The sequence below is a fragment of the Melanotaenia boesemani genome, chromosome 11 (genome assembly GCF_017639745.1).
Source record: "Melanotaenia boesemani isolate fMelBoe1 chromosome 11, fMelBoe1.pri, whole genome shotgun sequence".
NCBI lineage: Eukaryota > Metazoa > Chordata > Actinopteri > Atheriniformes > Melanotaeniidae > Melanotaenia > Melanotaenia boesemani.
The window spans coordinates 6,392,364-6,417,023 of NC_055692.1; the positions used below are offsets into that span (position 1 = coordinate 6,392,364).

At 39.9% G+C, this 24,660-nt stretch overlaps 2 protein-coding genes across 3 annotated transcripts in view; both read right to left on the reverse strand.

Moving 5' to 3' along the window:
• Window positions 1-2,763: 2,763 nt before the first annotated feature.
• ctsla (cathepsin La) lies at window positions 2,764-7,099 on the reverse strand. The gene is made up of 8 exons (XM_041999099.1): window positions 6,972-7,099; window positions 5,930-6,067; window positions 5,726-5,848; window positions 5,285-5,437; window positions 4,201-4,425; window positions 3,939-4,107; window positions 3,641-3,758; window positions 2,764-3,196 (listed from the first exon to the last, which is right to left on the reverse strand). The coding sequence occupies exons 2-8, from the start codon at window positions 6,050-6,052 to the stop codon at window positions 3,097-3,099; spliced, it is 1,011 nt and encodes a 336-aa protein (XP_041855033.1). The 5' UTR covers window positions 6,053-6,067; window positions 6,972-7,099; the 3' UTR covers window positions 2,764-3,096.
• A 5,373-nt stretch (window positions 7,100-12,472) lies between these two features.
• dapk1 (death-associated protein kinase 1) overlaps window positions 12,473-24,660 on the reverse strand; it is an 82,517-nt gene continuing 70,329 nt past the window's right edge. For both annotated transcript variants that reach the window (XM_041999887.1, XM_041999888.1), the window contains 7 exons: window positions 22,031-22,247; window positions 19,755-19,940; window positions 19,441-19,638; window positions 19,111-19,249; window positions 17,900-18,020; window positions 17,083-17,271; window positions 12,473-16,894 (listed from right to left, as the gene is read on the reverse strand). In XM_041999887.1, the coding sequence (XP_041855821.1) occupies window positions 15,611-16,894; window positions 17,083-17,271; window positions 17,900-18,020; window positions 19,111-19,249; window positions 19,441-19,638; window positions 19,755-19,940; window positions 22,031-22,247 (2,334 nt within the window). In that variant the 3' untranslated portion in view covers window positions 12,473-15,610. The remainder of the gene's footprint in view (window positions 16,895-17,082; window positions 17,272-17,899; window positions 18,021-19,110; window positions 19,250-19,440; window positions 19,639-19,754; window positions 19,941-22,030; window positions 22,248-24,660) is intronic.

Genomic DNA, 24,660 nt, shown 5'->3' on the forward strand with positions numbered 1-24,660 from the left:
TTTAGATTTGATTGATCTGACGTCTTGCTCCTTTTCATCGGCCATCTTTAATCCAGCTGCTGCTGTTGCACTGCAACACATTTTAACATCTGCTGCTCCAGTAACTAAAACATCTATTCCCTTTGTTAATTTTCCTGTTTTGTTGTGGTACAAGCTGAAATTAAAATGGGTGTTTGGGGGTTTGTAGGAAGGGTGGTGTTGGGTTTCAAATCAGTTTTAGTCTCATTTGACCAGAGGACCATCTTCTATATGTTTAGGGAGTTTTTCTGGCACAACTTCGGCCTGTTGCAGTGTTGTCTGGCCACACATGCGCACACACATCAACACACCTTCTTGTTCCATGAAGTCCTTTGAAAGTCTGGTGTAAATTTACAACATAAATTATGGATATTTGAGCAGATGAATCGCAAAACTCATGAATACATTAGCATGTTTATTGAGTGTGAGTTTGGATATCTATATGATTTATTTCCTCTCTTGTCTTTTTGATCATTGGCAGCAGAAACTATGAGTTAGATGAGTTACTCGCTTAGAGCCATAACTGCTCTGTACTACTTGAGTCACTTTGGATAAAAACATTTATTAAATCAATGTAATGTGACAAACATTACATGAGGTGGTGCCATATTTCTTTCTTTTATTTATAGATAGAGATTATTATATTTGCTCACCTATATATTTATATAATTTTGTGATGATGGATTTAATTGTGCTTCATGGGATTTTAAAAGTTTTGGATATTTTTGTATAACCCATTCCTGATAAGTATGTTTTCGCTTTGGTCTTCATAGTGTGGTTTGCTTGAGGATGTTGCAGACCCATCAGAACAGGTGTATATGTGCGGAGGTCATGTGACAGTTAAGCTGCACACAGGTGGGGTTTATTTAACTAATTATGTAACTTCTTGGCAACACCAAAGCCTGTCTAGGGGAGAGAATAAACATGCACACATCTTTTTTTAAGATATTTTAAAAATATATTATTTAGTTTAACTTAACTAATTTGAACTATTTTATGAGGAAAGAGACGTCTGGATGGGAGCTCTAAAACCTCCATGTACTTTTCAGCATTGATGGAGCTTAACATGTGTGGAAGCTGCCTAGACCACAGGCACTAATGCAACATCATACCATCAGAGATGCAGCTTTTCACCTGTCCACTGATAACAAGCTGGATGCTCCCTCTCCTCTTTAGTCTGCCGTCCATGCTTTCTAAAGAGAATGTCACATTTCCAACCATCTGACCACAGAACATTTTTCCACTTTTTCTCAGACCATTTTAAATGACCTTTGGTCCAGAGAAGACGGGGGTGTTTTCATATAGCTTCTTTTATGCATGGTAGAGCTTTAACTTACATTTGTGGACTTTATGTTGAACTGTGTTCACAGATAGTAATTTCTGGAAGTGTTCCTGAGCCCGTGCAGTGATTTCCAGTAGAGAATCCGTTCTGTGCTGCACACTGCACTCATGCATTCATTCTCAGCTATTTTTTCTCTATTAATTGGTCTAGGACCACAGTTCTGCACACCACTGTAATGCTTTTAATAAAGTTTTTTGAAGTTCTTGTACATGAAATGTGCTATGCAAAGAAGCTTGCCTTCCCATTATCATTTCCAGAACATAGCCAATACCATGCTACAGTCAGGAAACAATAGATATTTAGGAATAAAAATTAGCCTCCAGGTTTTTGGAACTAAGCTAAATTATGTTCAGTTTTAAAAACAATATATTATCTCATGCAGTAGAAGTCTTTACATACTCCATAAGTATTCAAATAGACCAGATGATTGTGGAGATATATTCTATTTTGGGTGTGCAATTTTTCTAGCAGAGACAGAAAAAATAAGCTCACACTGTTAAACTGCATCAGTTCAGTCAGATTGTGTGAAAATTGGGGGGAATTTTAGCTTAATCTAATTATCATATTACCTGTGCAGACTGCTGATCTGCACAGGTAATATGGATTACGCTGTTGCTAAACATTATGTTGACTCACCATCTCTGACCTTGTTGGAATTGAAGATGCTCTGATGAAGACTCTGTCAAAACGTGTAAGCGCACTTTCTCTGTGATGTGAGCCAAGTAAATGGCTCAGTGTGAGTATTTTGTTCTTCATCTGGATACTGAGATGTGCACAACTTTTTTAATTTTTGCAAATAGTGGCAGTAGTATCATGGTTTGAATCTCTTTTGTTGCATATGTGTGAATCATAATGGCCTTTCATTAATGGAAAAAATAAATGCTGATTTTAACCAGAGGATTAAAGGAAACTTATTTAACATTCGTCCATATGCTGCAGCTCAAATAAGCATACAAGTTGCTCTACATGCAAAATATTGGATATTGTTTCTAAAAGAACTTACTAAGCTGCTTGTCTCTCTCTGTTGGCCCTGCGATGAACTGGTGACCTGTCCACCCTGCCTCTCGCCTGTTTATTCCTGGGATAGCCTCCAGTTTCCCTGCAACCCTTAACTGGATGAATACTGCAGAATATGTTTCATTCATTTATTAAATCTGTTAAACACAGGCCTATAGTTCAGATTTCAAAGTTAAGAGGCCTTTTGAATCAGGATCATTGTTATCAGTAATCCTGTGTTATCCCTGTACCAGGCATTGGGGAGTACAGATCTATACTAGAGATCACAAGAGTCTACATGTCAAATTTGATAAATGTTGAATAAAACCTGCATGCTTATTAAAGTGTATGAGTTTTATTTTGGCTTCACATGGGTGCATTTGTGAACGAATCTGAACACACACAACTAGTGTTTTACCATTTTTATTGATCACAGTAAAAGTAGAAAATAAAAATCATTTACAATGACCAAAGCAAGTGTTTATGAATCACTTACAGAGTAGCATACACATATTTACAAAGAATAAAACACTCTGCTACAATTTCATAAGACAAAGTAAAGTGTCGTAAAAACCAAAATCAACCAAAATTTCCCTAAAAACGAGTGTCTCTCCTCACGAAACATTACAGAATCTCCTGTCAATGGATCTCTCACTGAAGCCTCGTCTTTCCTTACCAGACAGACTACTGGACTTAAAAAAAAAGAAAAAACACTATGGTGCTACAACGTGAGGCTGTTTTCAAACCAGAGGATAACTGGCTGCTGTTGCAATTCCACAGTGGTTCTTTCTGTCTTTGGCCATGTAGATGTAGCCTTTGTCACCCCAGCTTTCACTCCAGCTGCAGAAAGAAAAGAAAAAGGTCAGGAAGTTAGTTAAACTGAGGCATCTTTAGATTTATAAATCTTAATGAAATGTTTAACCAGAGATGGAGGCTGCAAACTGGCTCCTTTATGCCACACTTTAACTTAGTTTCATCTGCACTTAATCTTGTTTTTAAAATCACCTTTTCTTACCTGCCTAATGGGCATTAGCATAATCTGGGATGATTACATTACACACACACACACACAAAAAAAAAAAAAAAAAGAATATATCCATCTCCTGAATTACATTTTTTTTGTCCAAAAGTGTTTATAAAATGCCGGGTGTTTAGGGTTCTACTTCTGATTTTCACAGGTTGCCAAGTATGACGCTTACTAAATGAAATTTACCCATTTAAATATAAAAACTTATCTAGGAACAAAAGCAGGTCACACTGCATCTGTGGTTCAATCTGACTGACCTGTTCTTCACAATCCAGTATTTCTTGCCATCCACGTCTTCTCCCTCAAAGCCGTAACCCACCGCCAGCACACCGTGGTCCAGCTCCTCGCTGCTGCAGTCCTTCTCATAGTAGATTCCTAAAAACACAACAAGAATCATGTGACTTTCAGCAAATACGGGTTCTGTATGTACACAATACGAGGGGATGGCAGATCATCCTGCTGTGCAATTTTGACTAAACACCTGATTTATGACAGATCGCATCACCTCAACCTGTTGGTGAATGTTTTAACTTCATGTTTTAAACAATAACTGACCTGACTGGTAGAACTGGAAGGACTCATGACCAGCATCAATAGCAACGGAAACGGGTCCCACGGAAGCCACTGCTTTCATCAGAGCGCGCTCCTTGCCGCTGGGAATGTCAACAAATCCAGTGTCGTTGGCAGCGCTGTACTTGGGGTCGTACTGACACGGCTGGTCATCCTTAAACACAACAAGAAGAACTGTGTTAAACTCCTGTTGCGCCTGGAATTATGAGACCATTCACACATTTATTTGGACTTGTGAGATACGTACTGTTCCCTGGTAGGGATAAAAATCCTCAGAGTCCAGACCCTGGTTGTCCTTGACGTACTGGAAGGCCTGGTCCATCAGACCGCCGTTGCAGCCCTCGTTGCCTTCGGCTCTGGAGCAGTCCACAAGGTTCTGCTCGCTCAGTGACACCAGTTTGCCGGTATTCCTGAACACCTGGCCCTCCAGAGCCCCGGTGGTGCTGAAAGCCCAGCAGGAGCCGCACTGACCCTAAAGATGGCAGCGAGGAAGACGGCATCAGGATAGGTAACAAACAAAACCCTGAGTTTGCTATAACTCTGTAAAACTGGTGCATGTTCATTAGAGAATAAATCATTTTGATCAGCAATGCTTTTATTTTGATGGGATCAGCAGCAAAATAGGATCTAGAGTTCAGCTTTATTTGATTTTATTAGGTTAAAACAATCTTTCCCCCACAATACTTTAATTTCCAAAACACTTGGAAAAAAGTTTCCTTCTACAAATGCAGCCATATTAGACTTCAGTCAGCAGTTTAATCTAATGTATATAAAAATGTTTACTGCACCCTGGCCTGATTTACAGTTAGCTGGTTTCAGCTTACAGAGTGTTAACGTATGTAGAGGGGGTGGAGAGAACAAACTGTACACTTTAAGGCGGGGGAGGAGGTGGAGGGTGTAGCTCACAGATAAAAAAAAAAAAAAAAAAAACCCAACCTGCAAGTGGCAGACTTATCTCTGTTTAAGCAAAACATTTACATCTGAGGACAGAGTCCTCTTGTTTTTAAAAAATAAGAACATCTCCGATGAGAAAAGAGTTAAAACTGCAAAATGACATCATGATTACAAAATATCTAACAGCTGACTTGAGGTTGTACCTTTTTATCTGTAATTTAAATGATAACTTAAGACGCTGTAGTGATAAACTGTGTTTTACTTCATCTGAACTACTTTTATTATCAGAAATATCTTATCTAGTCACAGATGTCTTTTAAAAAAAAAAAAGACAAAAATTTGTTCCTGATCAATAACTGGATAGATTATAGGGGAAATTGATTTGAGTGTAGCTGCCTGAGATTCCAGGGGTTACGAGAGGAAAAAGATGCCGTTACCTGGTCTTTAACGGGAGTGACGTAGCCCTTTTCCCTCCAGTCCACAGTACTAGGGGCCACCAGGAAGTTGGGCTCCATGAACAGAGATCCCTTAACCTTTCTCTCTGCTTTGTGTTTGTAGCCATTCATAATCTGCCTGAACTCCTCGTGAGTCTGTGGGAATAAAGTTTAGTGAGTAAATAACACAACAGCAGTAAAGTTTATGACTAAAAGGCAACAAGTTACTTTTTACAGCAGATCTGTGGCTCATTTTCAGAAATCAGTTTTAGTTTTCCCCTATTGTCCCCATCTTTATCTGCTCATTGTTAACATTTTTTTATTTCTTTCAACTTCTCTTTATCTTATAGTTATTCCACTTATCATTATCATTTCCATGGTATCATGGAATTATAAGCTTTATCCAGCATGATATGGGTTTACGTGTTAGAACTGGAATCTTACCATGTCCCCAAAGTGGTTCATGCCCAGCCGGTAGGAGTGTTTGCCCATGGAGTGCTCCAGGTTGTGCAGCTCAATCTTCTTCAGGTTCTTCTCCCACACCATTCGCCTCCAGCCCTCCTCTTTCTACAAAAATAAAAAGTTAGATTTCTCTGCAGAAAAAGAAAAGACTTCAGAAATAAACCAGAATAAAAAACAGAACATCACCTCATGGTAGTTTTTAGTGTGCCAGCTCTTCCACAGGTTCCAGTGTTCATCCAGCTGTGGGTCCAGACTGGGGGCGGACAGGACTGCACTCAGGCAGACAGCTAGCAAAGCTAGAAGCAGCATTGTTGTGGTTTCCTACTGCAAAACAAGATGAGCAACAGGGCTTAAATGTCAAAGAGGCTGGAAGAATTAAGACTGGACATGAACAGGGACACAATTCCGTGGAAAAAAAAAATCGGTAACCTTTCCTTATAATGATGTTTGTTATGTATTGCGTAATAAACCTTGTTCACTACAATGATTTGCACAGAAAACCGCAGCACATTCCCGATGGCACAGTCACATCCTGACTCTTCTGCTCGGAATTAGGACAACAGTTTGGCCGAACATGCATTATAAACACGATGGATCCTCGTGTCAATCCCATGTTGGTACAACATTTTGATAAAAATTCTCTTCTGGTCCGTTTTCATGCTAGTTTTCCCCATGAAACTTGGCCAGATCCCAACAACGAACCAGTTCTTGTTTTTGTTCTGCTCACAGTCACGGGACCCGCTGCTTCGGCCCAGAGCCAAGAAGCCGGGTCAACGCCGAAACTACGACCAGGAAAACGAAAAGAAAACCAACTTTAACCGGCAACGCTAAAACAGCGGGCATACCCACCTGATCCACACAGCTACACGATGTCATTGTAGTTTTCTTAGTTAAATTTAAAGCGATGGGGAGAAAGTAGCAATGGCTGCTCCTTGGGATGTGAAGCATTAAAGACGTCGACAAAGGCAGCCGAATAAAACACGATGGCATAGACTAAAGGATAATAATCATAATTCATTTCATATTATTAAAATATAAAGAAAAATAGTATCAATTGAGACCTCAACTGAAGCAGCGTTAGTAAAATGGACACTGGTATGCTGTTTATTACAAGCTAAACTTCCGAAATAAAACAAAAATACTGTGGCGTTTCTTTGTATAGCGAAACATAGAAGTCAAAGCATAAATATTTCAACAACAGAAAATACAAATAAATGTTTAAACTTACTGTAAATAATGTGTTGTTGAAGATTGAGAAGCCGAAAATTGTGCCCCTACAGCCGAGGTACACAAAGTTTATAAAGGCCTGAATAGCGGCTAGATAACGTCCCATCGAGCTCTGTGATTGGTCTGCTCCATGTTTTTCCCAATAAAGTCCCGCCCCACGGCTGATGTCATCAAGGAAGCACGTGATTCCCTCCTTTTGGAATGATGTTGCAACTGGGACAATGCCGTTGCTGTTTTTGGAAAACTGTTGCAGCTAAAACTGATAAAAGAACAATTTCATGTATTTATATCTGTTTGTTTTATTTCTTTTTAAATGTAAAACATATGTTTGTAATGATGTACAAGGCTGCTCTGTGCTCATGATCTACATGGTATTGTTTGTTAAATTGAGACACTGCAGCTCATTACAGGTCATGGAGTAGTCTCTGTGGCACATGACTTCTTGTTTTTCCTGTACATGTGTTCATTATCTCATACTAATACCTGTGTTGAAAAGTTACTCAACACCAATCAATATATGATATTGCAGGTCAATGTGATTTACTTCACAGGCTGTGTTGAGGCTGCAGGAGCTTAAATGTACAAGTTACTAATCAACCATTGACCTACCAGTGACAGATTCACACTGAGAATCTGTACCTTGATACCGCTTTAGCTGAAACTGATATTTACTGTCTCATCTGTTTCTTGCACATAAAATAAACTTTGGAAACAATTGTGGTGGTCAGCTTTTCTTTATGCCCAACAACAGCTGAATTCAGCAGGTCTGCACTTTGTTTAGTTTTAAATTAAATAACTAAATGTTGCTGAAAACACACAAAAATGTAAATTTATTGGTCAATATGGTACAATCCATATCTGACAAAGGCCTTTGCAATCTCTTAGTTTGATTATGCTGTGTACCTTCAGGTAAGATAAACTATTCTTCTTCAGGTTTACTGTTCAATACACCTATTTGAGATACTGTTTACTCTGTAGAGAAGAAGATAACACAGAGAGTGAAACCTCATAACATCCAACTGTCTTAGATCAAAAAGTAGTAAATAAAAAACACTCTGTCCCTTTTTAAAAAATATATATTTTCTCTTTCACGTGTTAGACTTTTAATAGTCAGATCTGCATCTAGCATATAGAAAGGCCTTATAATAAAATCTGAAATGGTTCATGTGTCCATTGCAGCTGTGAATATACATCACCGCAGAGCTTCCAAGAATTGCTGACAAATCAAAGTCAGAGTTAATCAATGCTGACGCTCATGTGACTAATGAGGTTGAGAAGCCAGTTTCAGCTGTTTAGGCAGTCATTATTGATCCACTTGTTTTTGTTGTTTTGTCTCTTAGTTGTGATAGTATGATGTGTACTCATGTACTCTGTACACAAAATTCTAAAGGACTTTGTTAGACAACTTCCCTGCAGGCATTTTTAATGTATTTATCTGCTTTAGTTGGTTAAATTAAAGGTTAAATTACCCATCAAGTTGCACAGCCAAAGCTTTAGAATGCTGCTGGCATATTAAAGCATGACTAACCCCAGTGAAATGATCATTTAGAATGATACAACACTTTAAAGTGAAATATTTGACATTATCAGTTTATTCATTGAAGCTTTATGTTTACTTAGCAAATAGTCCAAATTGTCCTGCTACTTCTGCAACAAAGTACAAGCAATGTAGTTCACTTAAGTACAGACCTTGACCCCAGTGTTTTGACATTTCTTTTACCTCAAAAGCCCAAAATGTTTGTGTCTGTAACATGAGATAATCTGGGAAATGTCAGAGTCCTGATTAATACCAATAGTTATTCCTGCATTTTAAAACAACTCCAAAACAGAGTTCACGAGTTAAGAATGTTAATTTTCTCCTTTTCTCCTCTGTTTTGAATTAATTTAAAGTGTTAGGTGGTGAGTTTTCCCCTTTTATTTTCAGTCTTTATGCTCTGCTGGCAGTAGCTGCATGTTATCTGCACACACACACAAAAAAAAGTTTTGCTCCTCTTTTTGTAAGGATAACTCGTAATTACTGAAATAGCTAAATACCGACCACACATGTGTTTTATAACATAAAATATTAAATAAGTTGTCTTGTACCATCAGCATTTCACAGTTTTTTAATGTGTCATTATTGACCAGCATCTTTAGGGTTGTCACATGATGCTCCTAAACTTCCTTGACACATCTTTGTGGTTAAGTAAACATGGCACCATGCATCACATAAACCTAAAAATATACCATTTCCTTGCATTCACATCTGCTGCTGAGAGCAGCTGATGTATGACTGGATTGTGTTGCTCAAGCAGAGTAACACATTGTAATGATTGACTGAGCATTTTCTGACTGGTTTGTCACCAAATCCATCTTTCAGAGGAATGTAAAGACAAGATAACTGCTGTAGTTTTTTTAATTTATTTATTGTTTCTCGATCTGCAGAGAATTTCATCAGCAGGGCTGGACAAAAATATTTCTAGAAAAGTTGTATCGGCAAAATGTACTAAAGTTAAACAAACACACTCATGTTACAAAACAGTTCCCTAAAGAATTTTATATCACAGGAGATTCTGTACTAAACTAACATAATTTCTTTGTCAACAGCAGCTAAGAAGTTTAAGTTGTGCAAAGTCAACATTGTGCAAATTTGCAGGTTTCTAGTCCTAATAAAGATTTCCACTTTAAAACACCTTTTGACGTGATGTCACAGTGATATCCAACTCCATATGAGTGGGAACAATGTAGAATTTTACTTTAAATAACTCTGTTATGGAAATTACAGAATATACAATTAGGATCCAGTACTAAAATTTAAATGCAGTTTTATAATCAGTCACTTCCTGTCCACACTGATCTGTGCTCTGAAAAACAGTTAATCTTCAGCTTATTGAACTTAGAAAACTGCTTACATTTAATTTAATTACATTCCTCAGATTAGGACATTTGCTCAGCCAACACACAACCTGAGGAAGTTTTATCTAGTTCTGTCTGTTCTTCTTGATCACATGCTCGAGTCGACAGAGGTGAAGTGATGTAGATGTCTCCAGGACAGGGTCACTATCACTACTTACGTGCTGCTTTCTCAAATAAATGTCTCAGTTAAGCAGCTTGTAACCAGACTAATCCAGATCATACAAGACAGCTGGAGATAAGGCTTCAAACAAAGAAAACCGAAATGCTCACTTTTAATTTAATTAAAACTAGACCAAATATGTTATTATGTCCATTTTTTGTCTATTCTACAGTCATTTAGCAGACGCTTTTATCCAAAGTAACTTACATCTGAGAATTCAAACAGGATGTGACATCATAACTAAGTGGTAGTCAGACTGCTGAGTCCAGTTGGATCCAGGTGCTGTCATATAGTGCTAGAGGTAGTGCTTTATTTGGGGTTTGTTTTCTTCTATAATATTCCTTTGTTTAATTACAAGATCATGATTTCATCAAACAATATCATCTTTGGTGTAAGTGCACGCAGCTCATTCAGTGCTGAGTTGTGCCAAAGAGCTGGACAAATATTTCTAACTCATTCCAACGAGTAAAAGAGTTTAAAGCTAAGTGCGGAATTGCTCCTTAAACATAAATGCATGTGATTCTTATAGACTTCTTTCACAACACACATAAAAGGAATGAGTGTTACTGTATAGACAGACAGGTTGGGTTTCATTCCTATAAGAACGTTTGGAAGCAACAAAACAAGTCTAAAAGAAGAAAAAGGCAAATTCAGAGCTCTTCTCTATTATTAAGGGATATTTTACTGGTATGATTTGGGTTCACTTTTACCCTTGAAGAGAATGACCAAATCAAGAACTCACGTAATGGTTTTTCATATAGCCTATCCTATGTAGGTGTTAAGTACATTAACTTGTGCACTTGTGATTATGACAGTAGCAGTTGCATGCACAAATCATGTACTAACAAAGTCACGAATGCCTCTTTAGGACGATGTTTAACTTGAGACTCAACTCAAAAGGTATCAATCAATACCAAACGACTCAGTGAGTCCTTGATGTGGTCATTCTCTTCAAGGGTAAAATATCTCTTAATTGTAGAGAAGAGCTTTGAATTAGCCTTTTTTTTCTTGTTTAGTTTCTTCCAAACTTTCTTATAGGAATGAAATCCAACCTGTCTGTCTATACAATGACTTTCATTCCTTTTTTTGTGTTGTGAAAGAAGTCTATGAGAGTCACATGCATTTATGTATAACTGTGTATATGTGCCGCACCTTTAAAATCTCCATGTAGTTTTATCCCATCATAAAGTGTAGCATACATATATTGCCCTTTATTTTTTCTACAATAACCATAATGTCACATAAAATACACAATGTAATTTCATATCTAGTAAACAAGTCCCACAGTTGCTGTTCTCTGGAAAAGGCTATGTACACCTGACAAGTTCAAACAACACTCCTGCTCCAAAAAGCTGAGTCATTTGAAACTTTTCTGAATGACACAGCAGTTGGTGCAAGCTGAGACAAACCCGGTGTACCTCAGGCCTCAGGCAGGTCATTGTCATGTGAGTGGATGGATTCACCGCTGACGCTTCTGCAGCTAAAGGACCAACGTGAATCCAGGGAAGTGTAAATAACACTGTGTGGAATCTGAAGGGGGTCCCTGCAGCTCTGGTTTGACAACAGATTTGAACTTGTCTTGTTTAAACCTGCTGAGGTGTTTCTTTAGAAGCAGTCTGTGGTGATTACTGCAGATTCAAAGCTACAAAATGTGTATATGAATCTTCATTAAAAAAAATAAATAAATAAATAAAGCACGTTCTCTTTTAGTTATCAAGTTTTATGTATCAGGGCATTTAGAAAAACACAAAAGTAATCTGATCCTTACCCGACCTTAAAATGAGATAAATGCAAGGTCAGATAAACACCACATGATATTTACACTAAGTCATATATTTTAACAAAAATTAAACCACATGACCATTCTCTTTATTTAATAATTTCAAATTCTTTAAATTGCTGTAGGAACTTTTGTTTTTGTAAAACAATAAAATTAGCTAAATATTAAAACCAAATCCTTAAGTCACCCTGTGTTTCTGAAATGTGTAACGTGCTTTATATTCAACTTTCCTGGTCACATAGTTATTTCCTTCAATACTTTATCTGGTGCTGGCATTTTGTGTTTCTTTCACACTTTCTGCAGATAAAACCTGTTTAATTCAGATTTAATAAATTCATTCATTACAGCTGCAATTTATGTTGTACTACACTCCTAAAACTGCAGTAAACAGATTTATTCTGAACATAGGTTCTGGTTATCTGATCATTTTAGGGCCCTCTTTTTGTGCTTCTGATCCTCAGAGGGTATCATCATCATCATCGCCAAGGATCCCTGTCCAAATCGTGCTCCTGATGATGGTCTGCTTTGTTTTCTTAAAGAGCCCATAGGATGTTTTCTGTTAAGTGTGTTAACAGTTGCAGTTGCTTTCCATTACATGCTTTTCTCCCCTTTCTTCTTTCCATCCCCTACTTACAAAAACTGTACAGATTCAATTAGGAGACAGAGGTATTAGGTAAAGAATTTATTATAAAACGTATTACACTATAAAGTGTCAGAAGTACTAAGAACATGGCATTCCCAGACATGCTAAAAGAACGTAACATAAATAGCGACAAAAAGACTTGTGCAAAGCGGTGATAAGAACAGAGTTTCAGGGAGAAATTCACTCAAAAAGAAATAGAAAAAAAGTTTGTTCCTCCTCATAAAAATCCACTTGTTTCTGTAGATTCACAGTCTGAACCCTCTGGGGGAAAGAGACATAGACAAACTCGATAATATCAGTGATTTTTAGCTTTTACAACAAAAACAAGTAAAACAGACATAATATTAACGTCCCTTCCCAAAACATCGCTTCTCAGCTTGTGATCTGTACAAGGCAACAGAAGAATGAACCAGTGTGAATCGTTGGCAATGATTACACAAAAAACATTGTTTTCTGACCAGTTTGGGACATTTCTCTTCTTTGTGTTTTTGTACACACAATTAACTCTTTCATTTTGTTTTAAGTTGTTGCAATTTTCTTAGGAAACGTGTTACATTCATTCTGCCTCAACGTATTTGGGCCAAAAAAGACACAAGAGATAAAAAAAAGCAGAAAAGTGAGGGTGATTTTGTGAAAAAAAAGGCCTGAAGTATTTACATTACAGCTGCAAGTTTGCTGTGTCAATTGGCAAATTCAGGCAGAGACAAAACCAGCTTTAAAAAGTCTAGTTTTAAGTCGGAACAGATGGTAACACTGGAGGAAGTGAAGCACACAGGAAATACTGCAGTCTGGCACCAAGTTTATCTTTTACAAACTGCACCGAAAAAAAAAGACTTTCTTAACGTCAAATGTGCATTTTTCTGTTTCCATGTGAGAAGAAGCATTAGAAAACACCAGCTCACACAAAGCGAAAATGCGTCTGACGTTTCCGTCGTCAGCAGCCTTCGGCCTTTTTCAGCTCACAATACAAACTCCACTTCATCGCTTCCCTGCCTTTTCAGCTTCATGTTGTAAAAAAGAAAAAGACAAAGTGAAAGAAGATGTGAAGCCACGTGTGGCCGGCCAACACTGACCATAATGAAAGTAGCTGAAATTTAGCTTGATGGAGGTGGCGTTGATGCCACTGTGCAAAAACCTGACGCCGTGGACGGCAGGTTAGGTGTCGACCTGATGGGGACGATTACTGGAACCGGCTGCTAGAAAAGACTAAATCACCATCCCCCTCAAAAAAAAACTTTTTTTTTAAAGTGTGTCAGACCCCGTAGCTCAGCGGGATCAAAAACAAACGCCACCCTGTCTGCCATCGTGATTATTAACAGCAGCTCTGCAGCAATCTGAACCACTGCAGAGAGCCGGTTACACGCTGCAAAGATTAAGAGCTTTTACTATATGTAAATAAAAAAACTTGTTTTTTTGCAAGTCCAAAAACCCCTTTTGAGGATGTGAAAACCTCATGCAGAAACTGTTTGGTTTACAGGTCCCAGAGTTTCCCACTTTTAGACAGTGTTCAGTTCCTAATAACTGACATTTGGCTGCAACAGAAAGACCCTGGGTAACAAAAAGGTCTGTAAAACATGGGATGAGGCCAGAGCTTACAAAGTCAACAAGATTTTATTTGTTTGGTTTACCTAACAGTTTGATTAGGTCTAAATTTTCCCAGTAAATGCATTAAAGGTCCAGTGTGTGGGATGTATGATTATTTTAGTAGTTTATAGACCGAGTCCAAACAAGTAACAACCACTGGTACCAAGTTTTGTTTTGCTGCTCCACAGAGAGACACAACTGTAATGTAACATGATAAAATGACTGAGCGCTGAGAATCTTCACCATCTGGTTTGTAATAGTAACAGAAAAAAATATAACTGGCCTAAGAAAAAGATAAAATACTAATGTATTAATATAAAACATTTTTATACAAGCAAATGTGAGTTATTCTGACTTATATTCATATATTTAGGGGCAGAAAACCACCGGTCAAAAGTGAAGAAGTTTATCTTAAACACAGAAGAGATGCACTGCCATCTGCTGGGAATAAAGGCTGTAACAGGCAAGACCAGTAGATGAGAGGTCCAATAAGAGTCTGAGATCATCTGTATAATTTCATGTTCTGACCTGAGACAGAAACTACACTAGAGTGAAGACTTATGTGGTTTGTTTAAGGTAAAATTCAGATTAAATAAATTTAATGAGAAATTCTGGGACCTCTAAAAACCAGTTTACACATAAATCAAACAAAATATCAGATGTTTTACTGTTGGATGGATGAGTGAACGCTTATATTCGACTTTAAACCAATTAAACATGAATGAAATAGTTTCCCTTTGATTGACAACTAATAACTGAACCTACACATCAACATACAGCTTTGTTTGCTGTTATCCAAACAAAAATTACAAGTTTAACCTTACAAAACACACTGAGTGTCCTGTGCTGGATCTAAAATGGCCTTTTCTTTAGTTCTTTGAAATTTGTTAAATTTTGTAAAAATTTGAAAGTGTCCACAAGGCACAGTTCTTCAAACGTTTTTAGAGAACTACTGTCGTAATAACAAGTCTGTTTGTGCTTTTTGGGAGGTAGAAGGCACTGAAAAAAATGCTGTAAATTCATTAAACACTAAGATGAACACAAGAAAAATCAGAAGCAGGAAGGGAGATATCGGCTGGAACTAATGGATGGAGCTAGCAGCCTCCTACACAAACACAGACGCACATTAAGCCCTCAGTTTTGCACTAGAGGGTGATATAAAAGGTCCAAACATAGAGGCTGCCATCTTTTTTTCTTTTTTTTAATAAGAGCGCTTCTCTTATTTTCTTTTTCTTTGCCTGTTGGCTGTAAGAGGAAAGAGACTTGAGTGTGCAGCAGGGTAGGAGGGATATTAATAAGCAGCACAACAATATTTAGAAGAGAAAAAACACAGGATTCCTCTTTGGAGCTCAGGATGTTTAGTTCTTTCACAACATTCATGTTAGAGGGAAAGGTTGGCTGTACAGCAAAACACAACATCTGGTTCATACGCCAACAAAATGGAGTGATTAAAGAGAGAGCAGCTGGACTCCGGTAACGATTGCACTTTATGTTCATTCACTCAAATCTGAGACCTTCCACTTAAAAGAAAAACTTCACATCAGACTAACATTTGGCAAAAGATACTGAGCGCTCCCCTCAGCGAGATATGACGGAGCTGATGGAGTTGTACGATGTGCCACCGTTGCAGGTGGGGGGATAACCGTTTGGGGCACCACCCAAAGCCTCCATGTTGACCCTAAAAACAGGCGATGCCTTGAGAAGGAAGTCTGCGGCATCTCTGCGGCCGAGCTCCCTCAACTTAGTCATCAGCACGCCGACTGTGCTGTTCGCTCGCCCGCTCCACTCCTGCAGCAGCGCCGCGGTCGGGCTGGGCTGCAGCTCGGTGTGCTGGGAGTCCGGGTCCGGGGTGCCGTTTGGAGTCCCGTTGCTGTGTTTAGCCACCAACTCTGTCAGGCCGAGGTTCATGGCCAGCAGGCACCAGTCCTTCCCCAAAGCGTCTGGGGGGTCCAGCATGCGGCAGAGCTTCCTGCGAGCCAACAGGGGCACGTCTGATATGTGGATGTTGCTTCCCAGAGTCCCCTGCTGGTAAACTTCAGCGCAGCTGAAGGCCAGGATGCTGCTGAAGCTCTCCCGGTAGCCGCCCATGGTGTTGGTGAGCGAGGTTTCCCGCTGGACTTGAGCACGGAAGAAATCTTTGGGTTGGTAGACCATGATGGGGGCGTGGTGCTCCCGCAGCTGCTGTGGACTCAAGTAGTATTTGGCTGTGAGCAGTCCAGGGAGGGTGGAGGCCAGCAGGTTCTCCGTTATACTGCATAAGGTGTCCAACAGGGTGTAACACTTGGCACGCTTTGAGTCCTGTCCACGCACCTGAATGTCCACGCCCTGCCCGTGGTTGACCAGCAGGACCATGGCCTCCACTCCCGCCTGGCTCACTCTGGCTCCATTTGTCCACAAGTGGATGTCACCATCAACATCCTCCCCACCCTCCTTCTCAGGCTTCTGCTGGTGGCTCCAGCGACACAGATTCACCTGCAGCTTGTGAAACAAGCCACAGGGGAACGGAGTAAGATGCTCCGCAGGAACCAGACGGATGCCTCCATAGATCAGAGACTCCTCTTCCTCCTCTTCGGTCCAGGAGCGATGCAGGCCGTTTGTCTTGATGAGGGCGGGAATATCCACCATGGAGGGGTTGGTGACGTCACGGGCACAAACATCCATGGCATCCAGGATCTGTAGCAGCTCCTCGACGTCGCTTTCAGGGGCTAGAGCCTGCACCTCCTCCAGCCTGTAGCGCCCTCTGTAGTGGTGAATGGCCTTCGGGGTTTCAATAGAGAGTAGCTTGCCAAGGATGTTGGTGCAAAGCCAGCGAGGTTCCAGAAGAACAACATCCTGCACCGTCTCACTCTGCATGATGTTGATCTGTGGATGGAGGGATGGAGTGAGGAAAAAAACATAAGCAAATCAAAGGTGTCAGAGATAAATTTGTATGTGGTGAAGAAAAAATACTCTCAGACGAAACGCTGAGTAGCCAAATTAAAACAACGTTTGATTCTTGAACCCTGGTTTAGGTCTGGCGAACTGATCCTTCCTGTATCTGAAACACTCACCTCACCCATGCTGTGAAGCTGTAGGGCCAGCGTGCGGAGATGATCCTGGCTGACCAGTGGGTTGATATGCTCCTGGACGTCGCTGACAAACTGCTGCCATGAGGTGAACTGGTTGGGTCCGCTCAGCTTCCTCCAGGTCGGCAGGGTGGCCAACAAACGCTCCGACAGCTGCGTCGTTGGACTGCACCTCTGCAGACGTGGAGGAGTGGAGGGTATTACCATCATACACGTCTTCTTTGAGGAATAATAAAGTAAGGCTGTGTCCGAATGTGCACCATACTCCCTACATAGTGCCCTATATAGGGGTCACGCCATTTTGTTGGAGTGTCCGAATGTCCAGAGAGAAAAAAGCAGGCACTTAAAATTACCCACAATGCATCTTGAAAAGTAGTGAGCATCGATGGTCACTAGACGGGTCAATATAGACCACAATGCATTGCAGGCAGAAGCTCAACATGGCGCAAGGAGGCAAAAAAATTGAGCTGCGTAAAATTACCTATAAGCAAACAAAGAAAGAATAAAATACAACATAAGGAATAAAAATAAAAATATTTACACACAACTTTGGATTGGATTTGGAATGACATCTTGACGCGGGTCATGGTTGCCGTGGTGACAGCGGTAGTCACGTGGTTTGCATCGAGGAAAAAATAGGCAGCTTTGTGTCCAAATCGCCAAGAGAATAAGTGCACTATGTAGTGCAGCCCTATGTAGTGAACAAGGGGTTAGGGAGTAGGGAGGACATTCGGACACAGCCTAAGTCTTTTTGAAAATGAAGAAACATAATGTGCCAGATGAAAAGCTCTGCAGAACTCACAGTGATGATGTTGTTGCGAAGCTCCTGCAGGTGACTCCTCAGCAGCTTGATGTCTTTGGAGTTTGAGGCTCCGGCGTCTATCACAAACAATTTGTCACTGACTTGCAGGTCGTTCCCAAACCTGGCAGGAAATAATGATTTATGTACAAACATGTTAGCAGTAGTCCTGGAGTTAGAGGGAAATAAATACAAGCTCTGTTTTATACAGATGTTTTGACCAGCCAGACATAAGTATTGCCATGTTACCAGCCAGACTGTGATTTAGCTGTTGTGCTGTAAGGAGGCGTGTGAAGGGCCTGTCCTTTGTTACTGTGACTGAACTGTTTAAGCTTAAAAAGACAGGAATTTGCTGGGGCTGGAACCAAAAGAAGGACCAGGGGGAGTTGGGGCAGTGTGCCCTGAAAAGGAGAACTGGTCTGTTTTTGGGACATGGGCTATAATAGTGCACAGGTGGATCTATTTCATGGGTCCAAGTCCGTACAGCCGCGCAGCACTTAAAATGGAAAACTTATCACATTGGCTTTTATAATGTTTAGCAAAATAAAATAAGTGGAAAAAAATAAATAAATGATCATTTCAAAAGTAATAAAATTAAGAAATAAAATAAATTTAAATAAAATTAAATTAAATATTTCTTTTTTTACATAACTGAAAGGAAACTAGCAGCTGCAAAAATCCTTTGGGTCTGAAGTGTGATGATCAATCTTAGTAAAATTTAGTAAATAAGTTTTACTTAGACATTTTTTTTAGTAAATTAAAACAAAAAAACAAACAAACAAAAAGAAACATTACAAAGAAATCTATTTACTCAACAAATTTTCTCAAAGAAATTGATCATTAGGTTCTAGTTGAATCAGTTGAAACATTAAAATAAAATTTAAAAAAAAGAAAAAATTGTTGCAAAACTTGGTGATTCAATCTGAAAATAAACCAGAACATATGACATAATATTATTATATTACATTTTTTGACTTAATGATTTTGTAGTAAAATAACCTCTAGTTCTGTTTGGATCTGTGATCTGAAATGTGCTTTAATAACTTAGCAGATAACAGTCCACAGTCTGAGAGCAACATTACCAACGAAATCAACAAAATCCTCAAGTTTCAGAGGAGAAAAGGTTTGATAAAATGAATAATGAGCATTAAAGCCTAACAGTTCTGGTTGACTGGGAAGTGTCACCAGCACAGAAGCTCAGTTTGAGTCCTGACCTGTTGCGGACCTCCTTGAGCAGCGCTCTCTCTTTATCGTAGGTGAACTCTCCAGAGAAAGCTCTGGGGACGTTGGCGAGGTCTGCGTGGGTCGCCACCAGGACGACCGTGAGAGGCTGCTGGATCCGACCGCCGAAAACTGGACAAACACAAAAAAAACAAACAGGGGCTCATAACGGCTTCTATCTTTAATGACAGTATCGTCAGGTCTGTGAAGGGTACGTGGACTTGAAACCGCAATAAAATCCAACTATTCAAAATGTCAACTTGTAAAGGTTTACTTAACAGGTATCATTAAACTGTTGATTAAAAAGGTTGCTCTCCCCTCACCGATGTTGTCTTGTGGCAGGGTGATGGCCTTCAGCAGGTTCAGCCAGTAGGTGATGTGACCCAGCTGGGTTTCGTACGGCTCCTCGAGGCTGAACAGAACCAGGTGGATCGCTGTGATGTCGTTGGCTGCAAAGTAGTCGTAGGAACAGTGGTACACGAGGTTCCCTGAAAACTCCCACACACTGAAATCCCCCACACCTACGGACACAAACAGCATGTTAGTGTTTTACACAAATAAAACAGAAAGTATAATCATTAATGTTAACGTCTCCTTGGGTTCAGGTTATAAGAAAATCTAAGTCAGTCTCTCTCACCGTGGATGTTAGCATGTTGGATATCGATGGCCTTTGTGGCCTGTTCGTCAGCCGTGGAGAGAGCATTGTGGACCGGGGAGAAGACCTCCAGGACGCCCTTCGTCAGACTGGGCTCAAACATCATGCTGCGACTGCGCACGCTCACATTCTCGCAGCCTGGGTACAGGTTGGAGATGCTCACTGACACTGAGAACAGACAAGAGGAGGGATGGAAACCATGTCAATCGTCAGCTGCTGTTTTAGGGAGGTCTTTAAGACTACGTTCACACTGCAGGTCTTTATGCTCAAATGATTTTTCCATTTTTTCCATTATCTCTTATATACGACGTCCATCACACCTCAGTGGCCCTGGAGGAAGACGTGACATCACTCGCTGTGGTTACAGAACATGGATGCTACACGTGTTAGCGTGTTTATCAGATTTGTTCTTACCATGCCCCGCCTCCTCCGCCACAGAACTGTGACTTCACTGACGTAAAAGTCAGATGAAATGCGACATGATCATTTAGAATGAGGTCACTTTGACAAAGATCGGATATGAATCTGATATAGTACCACGTATTATGAAAATGTGGGTCAGAGTAGAAGAACTGGATTTGTGCCGTTAAGACTGTGATAAAAAGATAAAAAATTTGTCACAAATGGAAAAAAAGTTAGACTGAGTCACTTTTTCCAGCAATGTGAACAAAGCCTGTCCAGTTACAGCCATTTCTCTACTGCAGGGGAAGCAGGGAAACTTCTAAAACCTGCAGAACACTGGCCCTAGGGGACCAGGATTGAGGATCTCTGCTCTTCTTTATCTTCACCCCCCTCTTAAGTTTTAACTCGGTAAATACACACTTGCTGACACATGGGGGAGCTATTTTATTGCAAATAAAATAAAACATTTGGATTTCTCTCACGCTGCAGGACCACACCTAAACTTAGCTTTTTGGTCTTGGATCACAGTCAAAAAATGTTTTATCATGCTGCAGTTTTTAAATTGTTTCAGTCTAAACAGTCCCCCCCCCAAAAAAAGAGAGAGAGAGACAGAGAGAGAGAGAGAGAAAGGACACGTGTATTATGAATATTTAGTGTGAATGATTCCTGTGAGAAAAGGTTTCTTCAGAGACTGCATGAGCCATTTAAAGAGATGAAAACTGACATTAAAATGTTCTTTTCTAAATGATAACCAGCAACAAGATTAAGCTGCAGAGCTGGTTGCAGCAGAAGACACAACAAAGCTTAGCCTGGACAATTAAAATGTGATGACACTTCAGCTTTGATTAAATAAGTTAGTTTTAAAAGAAGACTTCTGACTGTAAAACGTCAGTTCCATTAGCTGTAGGACAGCGGGATTCATTGTCAAGCACTTGGGAGGCGGTCCGGTTTTCCACTAACAACATGAGCTGTACTGTAGGTTCAGACATCAGGGATGAAAAGATGACCGATTATTAGTGCTTTTTCCTGTTCTCTTAAAAACAAATCGAACATCAAAACACAACCAATGCCACTATGTGCCGTTTTATAGATTACATGAAAGGAAGGACTGTAGCATCAACAAGCTAAAAGCCAAGAAACTGATGCTTCTATGAAGTTTACCTGGATATAAATCCAACACAAAAACACGACAGCGTGGATTTGTTACGTACTGCTGCAGATTTAACGGAGTCAATAAAGACAATTACAGATTTCATTGGAAACTGAAGGAACAACAAAAGACTCTGAGTCTGGCAGACACTGCAGATTTCCAGATGGTACAGGATCAGTAACTTGATACAGCTCACGTACCTGACCGCTATCTGAATGAGCATCACGTCTGTCTGGGTGGTAATAGCTCAGAGCACCACGAAATAGAGACAGAAACGCACCAGCATGTGTGCATGAGTGTGCAAATCAAAGAAAGATTGAAGACAAGGTGCTGGTGTGTGTGCTGGATCACAGCACAACTGACCACATCAGGGAGTCTAACCACAGACCTGCCACTCTGTGGAGGACTGACCTCCATGAAAAGAGCAGAAACAGCAGAATGATTCAGCTCAAGGTTTCCAGAATGGAGTTAATTCTCAGAGTTAACCGGAGGATCCCAGTGTGTGTGTACACATTTTTCATTTCACACTGTCTTGTTTAAAACCTCCACTAGGGGGCACCAAAGCACAAAAATGATATCTGTTGATATGCAAACAGACGAAAGATGATGACCCCATAAATTTAACATAAAGGCTTTAACCAGAAACGTGGGGACAAATGCTCACAGTATAACTAATTATCTTAGACAAGTTAGGCAGAATACACACCAGCAGGTTTGGAGTTGATGGGGGAGTTGGGGTGGCGGGCAGCGTTGGTCATACGTGTCCTCCTCCTCCTGAAGAAGCTGCGCAGGATGCCACATTTCAGAGACTCCAGCAGGGTGCTCTTCCCAGACCCAGAGTATCCGAACAGCTTCAGTTTGATCCTGGGCTGGATGGTCTGAGTGGGCCGTAGCTGCTGGATGTAACTCAGTTTATGGTTGTCCTGACCCAAAAAAACACAACAGAAGAAGAGGATTTATCAAAACGAATGACATTTCAGGACAACAGCCGTCGATTGATGAGATTTCTTTCCCAGAGCTCTTTACCTGGCAGAGCTCCTCCTGTTTTATCACAGGATGGAAACATAATGTAGTTTTTTGTAGTTGAATGACCATGAGTGTGCAACCATGAATCAATATTACTGTATGGGTGCAGGAGTTATTTATTTAAATGTATCTTGACATACTTGTATGCAATGCAATGAATATAAATTTATAATAACACTTCTCATATACAAACATAAAAAAGGTAAAAGGGGGTAGGCCTGGAAAAGTTCTTACTCTGTTTTTGGACCATAATGATTTGAAGGAAATGTCTGGAAGTTTTGTTTGTGTTCTTTTCTTTTTTTCTTGTTGAGTTTGAACTTCTATGCCATTTATTGCTATTTTGTTCCCCTTTTCCCACTTAATTTTCTGTTAATTACATTTACAAACTTAATAAACTAAAGTAATAAACTATTTTACATATCATTCAACAAGGGTTGTGTAATTGCAGATTCCTCACATAAACCCCAGAGAAAAGCTTTCAACACTAAAGTTGTACATAAAAATGTCCCACAGAAATGAAACAGTATTCAAATGAATCATTTTTTATTTTTCACAGCTGTTACAAAAACAAGCCAAGCTTAATGTCCGATGTGTGTAAACCATCATTTGATGCAGCCAAAATGAATTATCCTTGTTTTTTATACCACTCAGTATTGAGGTCTGTCCTCTTTATGTTGTGTGAATGGATCCATCCATTAACCCACCAGGAAAACAAACAAACAAAAAAAAAAAGAAGCTTTTTCTCTGTAATTTAATCTGTAATTCTGCCAGTTCAACAGATAACATTTGTTAACATGTAAGACAGTTTTTTAACCATCCACTAGATGAGTCATGCATCAGAAGTGGCCTCCGACATTGTGAGTGGCTGTGTGGGATGTGAAAGCACTTTGTACGCCCACCCGGGTTATGTTAACGCATTTAATAAATAAAGTTTCTAATTTCAATCGCTGTGATTCACAGAGGACAGCTTCTAGTTTAGGAATAAATTTAAGGTGAACTCAATCGGATTTATTTATTCATTTATTTTTCCTCTCCCGGCCTTCAGAAGTCATCCTCTCTATCAAAAATCTGGCATCCATGTGGCAGAGCGTCTTAAATTAGCCCAGCATATGCAGAAGATGACTGTTTTCACAGTTGCTGCCTTCATGTTTTCACGCTCTGTGCTGAATCTCAGCAGGTTTTCTGGAAAAATGGATTAGAGTTGAAGTCGTCTACTTTTAGCTTTAAATGTAAAGTCTGTGTGTTCTGGTGGATGAGACTCGATGCGGGCTGGGGATACTGGGGGACACTGGACTAAGCCTTCCATACACCTCAGGGTTGAAACAATGTTGAATGAAGTTCACAGCTTTGATGGTGATGTGTGCCGTCATGCTGAAGTGACTTTTGAGTCAAGCCCAATCAAATCTTATATAAATTTGTCCAGAAAGGCTTGTGATGCCTTTAGACTCATCTTATTAGATCACAAGCACAATACAAATGAGAGGAAACTTTGCTGGACTTATTAAAAATCTGCCTATTCCAGAAACCATTAGCTGGTGATTTATTCTGACTTGGGGAACATAAAGGAGGAAAAAAGGAAGTTGAATATCCAAAGCAGAGCTTGTTTACAGCAGGGCAACGAAGAAAACTTGGAGGCCATTTTCCCCTAAATTTATGGATTAAATGTTCTGAAATGAAACATGCTGAGCTATCCAACTTCAACTTCTCACTTCTGAGCTGGGCTCTAAATTAAAACCTTTCAACCCACCAAATGCGAGTTAAAGCTCATTTTAGTGGGTATAGATGAAAGCTTAGTGGCCAGTTTGGCAGGTGATGAATGAAGCAAGCCCTTTAGGTTATTTCTCCTGGCAGTGTTTCCAATGAAGACTATTCCACGAAGCATCTTACATCCATTGGCTACGTGCTGACGTTAAAATGGCCTCGTTTACGAGCTACAAACTGAGCAAAGTGCAGCTGAATGAGGAGCGAACTTTAAACAAAGAGACATCTAGAACTAAAAACGAAGATGTGGCCGTGGTTGGTCGGTGTAAAGAATGAGGCTGGTTACAACAAAACAAAGGAGGTAGAGGAGGGAGAATATCGATACGAGAGGAGCTGAAAGACATTGAGATCTGACAGTTTGTGCTTAATAGTAATAAAACAGAGTTTCTCCCAGATGGAAGTAAATTTACAGCATCCAAAAACCTCCCCTCAGGTTAAGAGTCTAGAAGTCATCCTGCACACTATCTTTCTAATCTCACACCAACAACATCACTCGGTCTGCATTTTTTCTTCTACATTAATCACCTCTGCCCCTCCCTTACCCCCCAT

What these genes read in the sequence shown, in the direction of transcription:
- ctsla (XM_041999099.1), bottom strand. Translation starts at nt 6,052, where the DNA reads ATGCTGCTTCTAGCTTTGCTAGCTGTCTGCCTGAGTGCAGTCCTGTCC. An exon ending in ACACTAAAAACTACCATGAG is followed by an intron (nt 5,849 to 5,929) that starts GTGATGTTCTGT and finishes TTATTTTTGTAG; the next exon opens with AAAGAGGAGGGCTGGAGGCG. An exon ending in TCACTCCCGTTAAAGACCAG is followed by an intron (nt 4,426 to 5,284) that starts GTAACGGCATCT and finishes TGCCATCTTTAG; the next exon opens with GGTCAGTGCGGCTCCTGCTG.